Source organism: Octodon degus, unplaced genomic scaffold (assembly GCF_000260255.1).
Source record: "Octodon degus isolate 3935 unplaced genomic scaffold, OctDeg1.0 scaffold00120, whole genome shotgun sequence".
Taxonomy (NCBI): Eukaryota; Metazoa; Chordata; class Mammalia; order Rodentia; family Octodontidae; genus Octodon; species Octodon degus.
This window is the reverse complement of record NW_004524696.1, coordinates 2,341,468-2,357,067: the sequence shown is the minus strand read 5'-3', so window position 1 is coordinate 2,357,067 and position 15,600 is coordinate 2,341,468. Positions and strand designations below refer to the sequence as shown.

The 15,600-nt window shown below is 33.5% G+C and overlaps 1 protein-coding gene across 1 annotated transcript in view; it reads right to left on the bottom strand.

Annotated features, from left to right (window-relative positions):
• Znf407 (zinc finger protein 407) overlaps positions 1-15,600 on the bottom strand; it is a 535,987-nt gene that overhangs the window by 199,262 nt on the left and 321,125 nt on the right. Inside the window, exon 7 of the mRNA XM_004640188.2 lies at positions 10,570-10,690. Coding sequence (XP_004640245.1) covers positions 10,570-10,690 — 121 coding nt within the window. The remainder of the gene's footprint in view (positions 1-10,569; positions 10,691-15,600) is intronic.

Sequence of the window (15,600 nt, the reverse complement as noted above, 5' to 3'; positions counted from 1 at the left end):
TCACATAATAGAAATGACACACAATAGAAATGACACATGAAAGGTTGTTCTATTTTATTTTCTTACTAATACTGAAGAGACAATTTATAACAAAAGAATATAAAAACATTAATTACCACGATAGTTTCCATTTTAACAGAAAGAAATCTAAACAACTGGCTACATAAGGGATATGATAAGACAGTATACTATGGATCTAAATTTATGTTTTGAAATTATAATGTATAATAATTAATGGTGATACAGTTATAAAGTTATGATAGAACACACTGACTTAAAATAGAATTCTTTCAGACACTTCAGAAAGTAAAAGCTAAGGAAAGAGGTACATGTTTATATCTAAACAGAATGAAATATCATTGCCTAAATTAATAATGCAAACTGGAAAAATAGCCTCAGGTTTAAAAAAGACCAATTATAAAATTCTTTTGTAAACAAAACTATATTCACATTTTTCATGAATAATTATAATTAGTAATATTTCTTTTCTAATGTTCAATTTATAAAGTGAAAAATATATTTTCAAATGAAATTTAAATAATTCTTCACTTTCTGATAACTTACATAAAAATAAATGTTAGTAGAGATACAGACAGAAATAGTCTACAAAAAGTTTTTTAGGATTATACTCCAGCAGGCAGGTACCCAGTCAGGTGTGTATGTGGGACCTTCCATGCTCACCAGATTCTACTCCATCAGACAGGCCTGGTATGAAACCCTGCAGCAAAACTCCTTGCAGAGAGGCAAGGGTTGATACTAATTCAATTAATCCAGCAGCAGAACATCTAGCCAGAGGGACATAACAGGTTCACTTCCATGGGCTGCAGCAGAAAGAAGATGAGCAGAGCAGGCAGACCCAAGCCAGGCCCACGTGCGTGAGTCTGAACAAGCCAGATCCGGATCCAGTAAGCAGAGACACTTTGATAGATCCAGATCTATGAGAGCATCCTCTCTCTCTCTCTCTCTCTTGAATGAGAGAGTGGGCAACAGGTAACCGGGGTGAACTAATATTCATGGAAGACTACAGGTAGAAAAGGTAAGGTGATGAGACAACTTGGGGAACTAATTTAAGAACAAATTCGAAACCTAATATGTGCTTAGTTATACAATCATAACGTTTGCTCTTTGAGTCTATAATTCAAACCCATTAGATACAAAAGTTTGTCAACTGCTAAATATCACTACCCATTATTAGAGTTGCTTATTATATTTCTATAAATACGAAACTGTAACCACTAAACCACATAAGCTCTCTTCGGTAATATAGGTAGGTGCTAAGATAATAACTGCATCAAAGCTCCACAACAAAGATCAGAAGGCAGTGCTATATAAAATGACAAAGAGAAGGAGCAAAATGCACTCTCAGGCACTGAGACCACTCAGAACAAATGCAAAAGACAACAGCAAAGAAGAAATTGGAAATCACACACCTGAAATCTCTGAAATAACAGAGTCTGAAGTAAGGAAACCAATGCGGAAAGTTAAAAGGATATAAGATCAGAAAAAACTCTGAAGTAAAAAAAAAATGATAACTATAAAGAAAAAATTATTAAGTGCTTCAAAAGACAATGATAAAAAAACATAGAGATGAATACAAAAATGATGGAACACTTGAATGAAAAATATAGGAAAGAAAATGAATGCATGAACAGATTCAAAGAGATATACTAGAAATTAAACCTCAATCACAAGCTGGTAAAACCATCTGAATGAAAGAGAAGATACAGTTTCAGATCTTGAAGACACCATGCAGCTAGTGAAAAGAAAAGATCTCTTGAAAAACACATGAGATGCAGGAAAAAATAATTCAACACATGCAAGACAATGCAAAGATGAAGAACATAACACAGATAGGCATCAATGAGAAAGGAGTGAATACAAATGACATAAAAAGAATATGGGAAGAAGTAATAGCAAAAAAATTCCCATATATAGAGAAACATTCTGACGTTCAGGTAACCAAAACATATAGAACTCCAAATAACATCAACCCAATTAAAAATATACCCAGACATATAATATCAAGATTGCACAAATCCAGCAGAAGAACAATATACTAAAAGTCACTAGAGAAAAGAAACAGATCACATTTAAAGGAAAACCCATCCGAATAATGGCAGATTTCTCTTCACAAACCATTAAGTCAAGAAGAGCATGGGGAAAAGTACTTCAAGTCCTCCAATAAAACAAATTCCAGGCCAGAGTAGTATATTCTGCAAAACTCTTTCAAATTTGATAGAGAAGTAAAATACTTCCATGACAAAGAACAACTAAAGAATTTATGAAGACAAAGACAACCCTACACAGAATACTAAAAGATATAGAGAGGGAGAAAAATGACCACAACTCCACAAATGTGAAAGGAAAGAACCCACCAAATAGGGGAAACAATTAAACACAGGAGAAAAAGAGGTATACAATACCACATAAATAACATGTCAATCATAAGTCAATAAACCTCAATTATAACCATGAATGTAAATGGACTCAATTCACCAATTAAAAGAAATAAACTGGCACAGTAGATAAGGAAACAAAATCCAACAATATGCTATATACAAGAAACACACTTAACTCATAAAGAAATTCATAGGCTGAAAGTCAAAGGATGAAAAACAATACTACATGCCCTATCACCTCGGAAAAAATCAGAGGTAGCAATCCTGTTGTCAGACAGACTCAACTTCAAACCAAGAATGATCAAACGAAATCAAGAAGGGCACTATGTACTGGTTAGGGGAAAAACTCAAGAGGGAGAAGTAAAAGTCATAAATATGTACAAACCAAACATGGAACCACCCAATTATATAAGACAAATCTTAATGGACATGAAAAATCAGTATCCAATGCCACAATCTTAACAGGAGACCTAACACCCCCTTATCACAAAAACATAGGTCAACCAGACAAAAACTTAGCAAAAAAAGTAGCAGAAGTGAACAAGAGCTTGGAACAAATGGATTTGGTGGACATATACAGAGTGTTCCACCCAACCACAGCTGAAAAAGCATTTTCTTCAGCTGCACATAGGTCATTTTCTGAAAAAGATCACATATTGGTCTATAGATCATGCTTAAGAATATGGAAGAAAACAGAAATTATCCCATGCATATTATTGGACCACAGTACAATGAAACTGGAAATAAATGACAAAAGAAAGTACAAAAACCCATAAATACATGGAAATTAACAACACCCTCCTCAGCAACCAATGGGATACAGATGAAATTAAATAAGAAATTGAACAATATCTACAATTCAATGAAAATTCAAACAAACCTTATCAGAATTATGGGTTGTTGTGAAAGAAGTTATCAGAGGGAAATTTATAGCTGTGAACTCACACATTAGGAGAACAGAAAGGGAACAAATAAATACCCTCATGCTGCACCTCAAATGTCTAAAAAAGGAAGAGCAAACCAAACCCAAAACCAGAGATGGGAGGAAATTATGGAGACTAGAGCAGAAATTAATTCAATTGAGAAGAAAACAAAACAAAAAATTAATGAATCAAAATCCTGATTATTTGAAAGATTAAATGAAATTGATAAGCCCCTAGCTAACCTCATCAAAAAGAAAAAAGAAAAACCTCAAATTCAAGTAATAACAAATAAAAACTGTGAAAGTAACACAGACCCTGTGGAAATTCAGAAGATCATTAATAGCTATTTTGAGAATCTTTCCTCTCATAAAATAGAAGACACAGTAGAAGTGGGCAGAGTTCTGGAAAGTTACAAATTAACAAAAGTGACTCAAGAAGACATAAGAACTCTCAATAACCCAGTAACAACCAATGAAATTTGAAATGAAATAAAAAAGCTCTACAGACAAAGAATAGTCCAGGTCCTGATGGATTCACAGATGAATTATACAAGAGATTTACAGAAGGTAAGATCTCAATACTCCTCAAACTCTTCAATGAAACTGAAAAGGAAACAATTCTCTCAAAATCGTTCCTGCAGGCAAGTATTATACTGATACCAAAACTAGAGAAAGATGCAACTAAAAAAGAGAACTACAAGTCAATCTTCTCATGAACATAGATATAAAAATCCTCAATAAAAGCTTAGCAAATAGAATACAGCAAATCATCAAGAAGATTATACACCATGGCCAGGTAGGATTCATCCCAAGGATGCAAGAATGGTTCAACATATGCAAATCTATAAATGTAATACACTATATCAATAGAGCCAAACCCAAAAACCACACGATCATCTCAATTGATGCAGTAAAGTCTATAACAATCCAATGGCTATAACAATCCAACGGCTAATATAATTCTAAATGGGGAAAAACTGAAATCTTTTACTCTCATATCAGGAACAATTCAAGGACGTCCTCTATCAACACTCCTCTTCAATATAGTTCTGGAATCATTAGCTAGAGCCATTGGAAAAGGGAGAGAAATAAAAGGAACAAGAGTAGGTAAAGAAGAAGTTAAACTAACATTATTTGCAGGTGACATGATACTCTACTTGGGAGACCCAAAAAACTCCATCAAGGAACAACTAGAATTAATCAAATTCAGTAGCATAGCAGGATACAAAGTCAATAGCCAAAAGTCAACAGCATTCCTCTACACAGATAAGAAACACACTAAGAGGGAAATAAGAGAAACAATACCTTTTACAATAGTCCCATAAAGAAGTAAAAGATCTATTCAATGAAAATTACAATACACTGAAAAAAGAGATTGTACAGGATTTCAGAAAATGGAAAGATATTCCCTGCTCCTGGATAGGAAGAACCAACATTGTGAAGATGGCCATACTCCCAAAATTGCTGTACAGTTTTAATGTAACCCCTGTCAAAATACCACCAACATATCTCAGACCTAGACAAATCATTCCTAAAGTCTACTTGGAACCAGAAAAAACCTAGAATAGCAAAGGTAATCCTGGGCAACAAAGGCAAGATAAGATGCATTAGAATTCCTGACTTGAAATTATACTACAAAGCTACTGTGACAAAATCAGCAGGATATTGGCAAAAACATATACCTGAGGATCAATGGAATAGATTAGAAGCTGCAGATACAGCTACAAACACACTCAGCCACCTTATCTTCGACAAAAGTAAAAAACATGCTTACTGGAAAAAAGGTAGTCTCTTTAACAAATGGTGCCAGAAAAACTGGTTCTCTATATGCCAAAAACTAAAACTTTACCCAGGTCTATCACCATGAACTAAATTAAAGTCAAAATGAACTAAAAACCTAAATATTAATACAGAAATACCAAATCCCCTGGAAGAGAAAGTAGGTAGAACTCCTGAAGACACAGGGGTAGGCAAACATTTCATGAACAAAAATCAAACTGCATGGAAAATTCTTAAAAGAATTAACAACTGCGACCTTCCTCTTAAGTGAAAAGTTTTTGCACATCAAAAGAAATTACCAAAAGAGTAAAAACCAACCCACAAATTTGGAAAAAATCTTAACTAATAAGTACTCAGACAAAGGTCTTCTACATAGAATTTATAAAGAAATAAAAAATAGTTGGGCCTCAAAATTTAAAGACCAAGCCCAAAAATGGGCATCTGAGATGAACACACACTTCTCTGAGGTAGAAATATGAGAAGTAAATAAATACATGAAAAAATGCTTCTCATCACTAGCCATTTGTGAAATGCAAATAAAACAACACTGAGATACTGTCTCACTACAGAAAAAATGGCTACCATAAAGAAATAAACCAACAACAAATGTTGGCAAGGCTTTGGGGAAAAAGGAACCCTTCTCCACTGCTGGTGGGAATGTAGACTGGTGCAACCATTATGAAAATCAGTGTAAAGATTCCTTAAAAAGCTAGGACTAGGGGCCGGGGAGATGGCTCAGTGAAATAAGCACTTCCCTGGCAAGCACAAGGGCCTGAGTTCAATCCCTGGTTCCACAAAAAGAAAAAGAAAAGAAAAAAGAGAGTAAAAAGCTAGGACTGGAAATCCTATTCAATCCAGCTATACCCCTTCTGGAAATTTTCCCAAAAGAACTGAAAATATCATATCATAGTGATATATGTGTGCCTATGTTTATAGCAGCACAATTTGTGATAGCCAAATCTTGGAAGCAACCAAAATGCCTGTCACCTGAGGAATGCATGAAAAAGATGTGATGTTTTATATAATGGAGTATTACTTAGCTATAAAGAAAAATAAACTCAAAGCCTTCGTATATAACGGGATGCAACTTGAAGATATAAGTGAAATAAACCAGACCCATACGTGTAAATATCATATTGTTTCCCAAGTGTAAGAACTCAAAAGAAGTCTCTTCATTCAAAAAGAAGAAAGACTTGTATTAATAGTGTTTGGACAGGATATCATGTCTGCATCTTGTACTATTGAATAATCACTACGAAGACAACAACATGCAATGTATTAATTATTGAAACTGTCCTACTAGTCGGTTTTGAAACTGACTCAATGCTATTTGTTTCTCAGTAAGATTAATAATTAAAAAAGAACTCTGAAGAAAAAATAAAAATTGGAAGATATAATACAGTTAAATGCAAAGCGAAAATGTAAGTATTAAACAACAAAGAGAGAAAGGACAAAAGTTACAAAATATGGCAGGGGTAAAAGCATATATTTATATAAACAAGATGGTTAATGCAATGGTCCTAAGAATTTTTGAAAACAGCAGTTAATGGGTAGAATTCTCACCCTGACTAACTCTATATGCTGATATCTGTGAACTAATAAGCAACTACACAGAGGATAGCAATGTGTAATACTAAAAACATGCTTGAAATACCTGTCATTTTGGTCTTCTAAATGATTACTGCTTCTAATGTCACATCAATTATTGCTATACTCTCTTTAAACGTTTGTTTAAAAAAAAGAGGTAAAAAAGAAAACAAGAGACAAGAAAAAAAAACTGTTTTTAGCTACTTATATTGAATAAGCTAAAATCTACATGGAAAAACCTTATTTACATACTTTAAATAATAAAATAATATGGAGAAATAACAGTAAACATAGCTATAGCTTCTTTTTAGTTACTACATACTCATTTTGTTCTTTTTATGTACATATCCATTTTAAAATCCTTTTTCTCATCAACAAAAAAATAATACTATGTATTCTGATTACACATTTTGTTCCTATTCCATTGCACCAGAAAATTTCTTATATATTCAAGTTCTTTAAGGTTGCCTTTTGTGCAATGGTAAATGCACAAAATGATAAAGTTGTTGGACACAGTTTAAACTAGTTACTTTCAGAAATAATGACTTAGTCAACAGCTTTATATCAAGATAGAGATAAGCTTCTTTCAAAGATGTTAAGCAATTCAAAAGGAATGGTGATGGTTACCATTGCATTTTGGTGTTCTAAGTATTAATTTATAAGATAGTGACCAAACTTAGAGAACACAATGCCTGACAGAAGTGCACCATGGATGATGTTCAGCTGACTCAAAACAGCAAAAGACACAACCTATGGATTGATTCTTCAAAAATCATGGACATATATACAGATTTAATTCAAATCATTTTCAAAGTAAATATCTGGAAATGGTATCCATGTTTAAATATATTACATATTGATTATTGTGAATCAGTGTAACATGGACATATGTAGGTACTATAATTATATTACAGAAGAGTGGGGTTCAAACTAGGCAAAGTGGGTATTTCAGCAACTACTGAAGAGCAGATTCTATTTTTTTAAAATTGTTTAAATTATTTATTTATTTATTATTTATGTTACAGGGTCTCGACATACAGTTTGGACTCATAGTGATCCTTCTGTCTCAGCCTCCCCAGTGCTGGGATTACAGGCATGCACCACCATGCCTGGTTTCAGTGGATCAAAAAGCGCTCTGGGATTTCAGGGCCAGCATGGCATGCATTATGGGGATCGAACCTGGGTTCTTGTGCTTACCAGGGAGGTGCTTAAACCACCAAGCTATCTCCCCAGCCCTAACAGTGGATTTTATATTTAATAATTGTTTACTAAAAGTACTGCTAAACATTCATTTTGGTAACATTATAAACAAAATTAATACTGTGCACTGAAACTATGCAGTAACCTACTGAGCAGTACCCTATGATTGAAAGGCAAAGTAAAACCCATAGCCATGCTATAATACTCATTTAAAAGGACAGTGAAAACAAGTGCCAATGCTTACCACAAACTTCACATGCCATTCCTGGCTAGGTAACATCAGTGTGTGTCTGACCCACAAGACTAGTCTACTAATAAGTCATATTTTACAAATGAAGATATAGCAGACAAGAAGTTAAGAGCTTTCACTGGGGTGACAGAGTCAATAAGTGCTAATCCCAGATTCTTCACACAGTTAATACTGTTAACCACTCTCACACGCTGCATTCTTAGCCCACAAAAAAAGATAGCAACTGGATGTTGAGGTGAATTTAGTAGCAACCACCAAAACTTTCCCATATTAAACATTTTTGTTTGTCAAAAGATTTACTATGTTGCTAATGTTATAACAAGCCAATACTATGATATCTGCTATGCTTTTTAACTATGAAATCTCATCTGGTGAATAATACTTCTATCCATATATAAATAAGGAGTTTTCTATCTAAGGTTCTTTGAAATAATAATTCTGGGCCGGGGAGATGGTTCAGTGGAATAAACGCTTCCCTGGCAAGCGCAAGGGCCTGAGTTCAATCCCCGGTTCCACAAAAAAAAAAAAAAAAAAAAAAAAAAAGAAAAAGAAAAAATAATTCTGCCACTTAAAAATGTAAGATTGAAATCTATAGCTCTATAGAAGATTATCCTGACATGGAAAAATAACAACAACCTGTTAAATATGAGAAATAAAATTTTTACTAAAAGAAAGCAAAGACAACAACAAAAATTTTATACATGAAGTACAGATCAAAAGCATATAATCCTAGTATTTATGTATGATAATTAAAGGAAAATTTTAAATTGATTTTCTGTGTGTTAGGGAAGGGAAATATAGTATCTTCACACTACAATAAGGAAAAAAGCTGTCAATAATGTTTATTTTTTAAGGAATTCAAACTTAAGCATATCAGAATTTCTATTACCAGTATCTTAGCACCTTTAATTGAATCACCATTTTCCAAAAAGTAGCAATGTCATGTAACAGAAAGATAGAACTCATAAAATGTTGAATGAATAAATAATTAATGAATGAAATATATCTGCAATATCTCTGTACTATTTGATGACCTTTCACATAAAACAATGCAATAATGTGGCTGATAATAGAGATTATGGCAATATATTTGCCAAATACCCAGGCTACATCCTCAGGAATACAAAACTCTACTTTTTAAAAGAGGGCTTTGTATTTTATGTGCACATTTTAATATTCACTAGAAGTGGAGTGCATTTAAAAACACGCTCTGGATGTTTCCATATCATTGTATGTCTCAGCAGCAATAGAAGCCTATTTCCCAAGTATGAAGCAGGCTTTCCCTCTTGCAGGCAGGTGTCATAGGACAGAAGCCACTAAGCTGCCTATAAACTCCATCCAGACTACTTGGTGAGTTCAGGTTTGGTTTTAGGTACAGGGGCAGGTAGACATGGATGTCAAGTTCTATTTCCCATCTTATCTCCTGTGATGACTCTTTACACATACCTTGCCATATGGTTAGGGCAGATGATTAAATACTGCCTGATTCTACCTCATACCTGTCTGCACAAAAGCTCTGTTGCTGCTACCAAGGCTGAGTACTTCTATAGTCTCAGTGAGGTCAACTTTCAGTGAGGATACAGAACATCCATAAGCTTCAAGATGATTTCAGCACTAAAATTCTCATTACATGTCATCTCCCCATCTCAGAATATACACTGTGTCCTTGAAGTTTTACCATCTTTTACACTATAGCTGAGGTGCTCTTTCCCCTATGAGACACTCAACATATTCTTTCTCTAATGTTCACCTCTGGCCTCTTCATTTACCCATTCAAATCTGTACTATAATTATTTGTGAAAATAATTTAAGAACTTATCATACTTAACTGTCTTTACAGGTAGGAAACAATCTTATATCATCTTCATTATCTCAATGAGTACTTCATTCACATTCCAGGGATGTGTTAAATAATGCAATAGTTCCTTACTTTTAGTGAAAAAATAAATGCACTAGACATGTGGGCATAGCAGTGCTAAGATGATAAAAATTGGAAAGAACTGTACTATAAATAGTCACTATAACATTGTGATACTATTGTAGTAGATACATTTCATTAGAAACTTGAACTAACAAATATATAACACCTAGGGTGAACCCTAGGGGTAAACTATGGACTTTGGTGAGTAGTATTATATCAATATAGGTTTATCAGTTGTAATAAATGGATCATTCTGGTGGGATATTTTGATAATGAACGTGTTTATGTCTGGGGAAAGGCTATTTGAAAAATCTCTACACTAGCCTCATAATTCTGAACCTAAAATTGCCTGAAAATGTCTATTTACAAGATGTCACTAAAACTAGCTAGAAAAGTCCTAGCCTAATATGCAAATATGCAATTACAATGACTCATGCTGACTTAAAATCTACACTTTTATAAATGATTCAGCAGGATTCCTATTCAGTGGTAAACTATCTGGACACATTACCTGTAGTCACACCAGGGGCATCGGTAAGGCTTCTCTCCAGTATGCACACGCTTATGCCGAGTCAAATGGGACTGGGTTGTGGAGGCAAAGTTACACTCATCGCATTTGAAAGGCTTTTCTCCTGAAAGAAAAGAAATGTATATGAATAATAACAAATGCACATAGAGGCCTAAGCCACCTTTGACAATTAAAAAACTTATTTTCATAAAATGTTAAAAATAGCATTCAATGGATTTTATGCATTTAGGATATTTGAATACTTATACTCAAAAAGCTAGATGACATCACTGATTTTTGTTGTTTTCTTAAAATATAAAAAAGGTGCACAGTACATGATAAAGTGTACCTTATTATATAAATAGGAATCTAAATAATGGGTATAGATGAGCACCTATCTAAAAAGATTTAACAAAAACTATTCAACATTAGGCCAATACATAAATCTCAATGATGTCAGAATCATGGGAAAGTATGCAACAGTGACACATTCTGAATATAGGCTGTAAAATATATTAAATTCTTTAAATATGGATAAAAATAAAATTGATCTTTAAAAGTAAAGAAACTAAAGTTCATTAAGTTAAAAATATAGACACCTCAAAGAAAACTCTGAAACAATATTTAATATTACTTTAAAATATAACTATCTTGTATAGATACAGCTACAAGAGGAACAAGGATTAAAAATGACTTTTGTCCCTTTTAGTCAGATGTCCTTAAGTTAATATTCATTTGAAAAATAACAGGTCTGTTTAAGTAACTCCTTATTGTCAGTTTCTAAACCTCTGGTCACGCACCTTAACTCCTGGAGAGAATTCAGTTTTACTGACAGCCAAAAGCTCACTCTCATGATGATAGAAGACTGATTTAATTTGAGGACAATATGATAGTCATATTATGTAAGGATGAAAGAAAATACCTCAATCTCTTCATATTTAACTAAAGAACATTCTATAGCATACAGAAATCAACAGGGACAAGAAAGTGCAACTAAAAATGTTACATTCATTATAAGAACAGAATATGGTTGCTAAGTTCAAAATAGCAATTTTAGTTTATAACAGCATTAAAGGCAAAGTTAAAAAAAAAAAAAAAGACAGAGAGAAAGCTGCACCTGGTGGCACAGGCTTGTAATCACAGAACTCTGGAAGGCTGAGACAGAAAGATCAAAAGTACCAGCCTAACTCAGTAACCCAGTGATTCAAAGAGACACTGCCTCAAAACAATAAAAATAGGCTGCAGATGTGACACAGTGCAAAGGACCTGGGGATTCAATCCTCAGTGTCACCAGAAAAAAAAAAAAAATCAACATTTTTTTTCTACTAATTTGACTGACCATAGAATGTATAAAGTATTTGAACAGCTTCAATTTGGTCATAATAGATAAATAAAAACTTTACATATTTATAATATACATTAATAAGTTTTGTTATTGATGAAATTATAATCACAATCAAAATCGTGAACAAACACATCTATTATTCCAAAAATATTCCTGTATCATGCTCCTCTCCCTGCTCATCTCACCTGCTACCATACATTTGTTTTCTGTCACTTTACATTAAATAGCATTTTCTACAAATTTATGTATTTGGAAACATATAGGAGATACATATTTTTCTGGCTTCTCCCTCAGCATAATTGTTTTTTGACTTACCTATGTTGCTATGGATATAAAGACTTTTTACTTTTGTGGCTGAGTAGTATTCACTACACAAATATATTACAATTTGTTTATTCATGTATCCATTGAAGATAATTGTTTTTGCTAGAGGCTATGGCAACAAAAAAATTTGCCATCAAGGTTTATTTTAAGTAATTGCATCAAAATATATTTTCTTTTCAATACTTCACTTTGTAAGGACTAAAAAAACTGTTTTCCAAAGTGTGACCATTTCATATTCTCAACACTTCTTTGTGAGCATTCCAACTGCTCCAAACCCTAAGACAAGGTCTTCTTTCACTTATCAGTACTTTTAGTTTTATATTAAGTCTTGGGATAAGATTTTCTTATTCTTACCTCATCTTGTTTGACAATTTCAAACCTTTGCATTTCTATTTTTTATAAGAATTTTAAAATCAGATGACTTTTCTACCTAGTACTGAGGATGAACCCAGGTGTTCACACTGACCTATATCTTTTTTTTTTTTTTTTTTTTTAGAATCAGGAATTGAACTTCCCTGGCTCCTTGACCTATATCTTTAATCCTTTACTTTCTTTTTGATTTTAAAACTATGTCTGGTTAAGACACTAAGTTGCCCATGCTGGGCTTGAACTGGGAATCGTCTTATCTCAGCCTTCCAGTGTGCTAGAATTACAGGTGCCCGCCACCACTTGTGGCTAATATTGTCAATAAACAAAAGACTCATCTGATTTGTAGTGAACAGTGCAGGAGGAAATAAAACCTTAATATCAAGTGCTATCATACATGAACATGGTATATTACTGTATTTAGGTGTTTAATTTTTCTCAGCACTGTTTTGAGGTTTTGCACATCCTCTGTTACATTTATGTTTCAATATGATTATTCATTTAAAGATAACTGACATATACATGTATGGTTCTATTTCTTGTCTCTGTTCTGTTTTACTGATTTACCTGTCCATGTTTATGTCAATAAAATATGGTATAAAACCCTATTGTGGTACTTACATAATGATTTTAATTTACATAGCATAAATATTACTTTTAATATAGTGAATGTAAGTACTCAAGAAATATACGGGATCTTGTTTATTATGCAGATTCACAAACATATTCTAAAGTTTCTGTATGCCATTCAGATTTTTTTTTTTTTTTTTTTTTTTTTTTTTGCAGAACCGGGGATTGAACTCTGGCCCTTGCGCTTGATAGGGAAGCGCTTACTCCATTGAGCCATCTCCGCGGCCCCTCAGATTGTTTATAAAATGTTTTAATGCCATACCTCACTGCTACATAATTCATTATAATAGCCTTGGTTAATGACCAAGCTATCCAGTCTCCATGGTTTTGACATCTGAAGGAAGTAAACGGGTGACATTATGGACTCCATTATCTAAGTCTGTGGTATAAAAACCTAAGATCTTCAAACTTAATTTTTTTGGTTTGGCATTTCAAACCAAGGGCTATTAAAAAATGTTTTAAGTGTAGCTTATTACATTTAAGATTTCATGGCTTTTACATGTGACCTAATTTAAATTGAAAGACAACACTTTTAAAGAATAATACCATTTATATTATTTGTAAATCTAACAATTCAAAGTCCACATTAAGATAGTACTATGTCAGAGCAAATTATACATTATAATTTCATATCTGCATTGACCACACATAAGATTAATTTGTGTAATATTATGAACTTTTAAATTGTATAAAAGTTGGAAAGGAAAATAAAATGCAACAAAAAATTGTACTAATGGATATATGCTGTTCAAAAAAGCAGAAGAGGTTGTTTCCATTCTTCCTATACTTTCTTTACATGGTACAATAGTGCATATTGGTCAAGGTTTTCATACTTTGTAAGCCATAATAATCATTATGGAATGCTTCAGATCTTCGAGAGCACTGATAGAAAAGTAAAAGTCAAAGCAGAGACACCAAAATAGCTTGTCGCCATAGTGCATTGTCCTTTTGTGTGTCAACCATCTGTCAGAATGGCTGACCACATCTCATGGAAATCACACCTCACATTCCTTAGGGTGGGCTAGAGGTTATTAAGCTGGCCAGGACTCTTCAACTACATGTGAGGATTGGCTCCTGTGCCCTTGAATCAAGGGTCTTTGACAGGTGATAAAAGTAAATCTCAGAATGGAAGATGTTTTGTGTCAGCCTCCTAGACAGTCTGTACTGCAGTAGGGAATTATTTACGCCATTTGGAATGCTTTGGATACCTATCCCTTTCCTAGCTGATTGTAATTTGCGTGGCTACTCTGTGGTAAAAAAGGTACACCATGTCACAGAGGGACACATCAAAGAAATAGATTTCAAAAGCACCATTCAAGCTTGGCCTTGGAGGAAAAGTTTTATGTTGCTTAAACATTTTAAATCCAGCATAAAAGCTAAGTGCCTAGACTGAGTTGAACTGAGTTGTTTTGCTCAAGCCCAGAGTCTACAGAACTGACTCTGGTATTAAAGAATCATGTTTGATTTGTGCCACAGAAGCAGATAAATGCCAAAAAGACAGATACCTCTGTCTGTGAGACATTGTCCTATATAGTATAAAGTTAATAGCAAAGTAATAAGGAGCCTCTGGACCTGACATAAAATATAAAGTTGTGCCAGCTCGATGCAGGCTTCCTGATCGATCCATCTGCTGGAATGCCCGTGATTGTAGTATTATTATCTCCATAGCAGGGCAAACAGGGGCATTACCCACTGGCAGAAGTGGTAGAGAGGGGAGTGTGTGTCTCCTGGAGCCACAGGAGATGAGACTAGGCAACTACAGTGATATATGAATCACAGCACTTTGAATACTGGTAAACTGAAAACACTAAGGGTAAGAACCCTAATAAACACACTATTTTTGTATATATTTCTTAATTTCTCCATGATACAAGTCAAGGATGACTCACATCAACTGGGCCTCTAATGTCATCTTACACTGAATCTTTAAGGCACTGGATTCAATTAATCATACACAAGTAGCTTCACTAAATTTACAATAAAGTTCTGTATTTTTAAAGTTAAGTTGAAACTTTTAACATTATAGGAGACATTGAAAAGGTCCTTTTAGAAATCTGAATTATATCTATCTAAGATCTAGAAACAATGTGTGGCACTCATTTTCATTGATCCTATAAATACCATCTTGTACCCATTCAATAATGTATTTTGAGAATCATAATGGACCATAATTAATAATTTTTGTGTGTTTTCATGCTATTTGGAGTCTAACTGCTGAACTCAATGATTTTTATTGGCACCAAAGAAAAGGATAGCATTTAACGGTCAACTGTGATATCAGATGACATGTCATCTTAATTAGGAAATATCTGATAGCAAAATGTGATTCTATTTGTAATTAAAAAGACAATTGTGATGAATCGTAATAT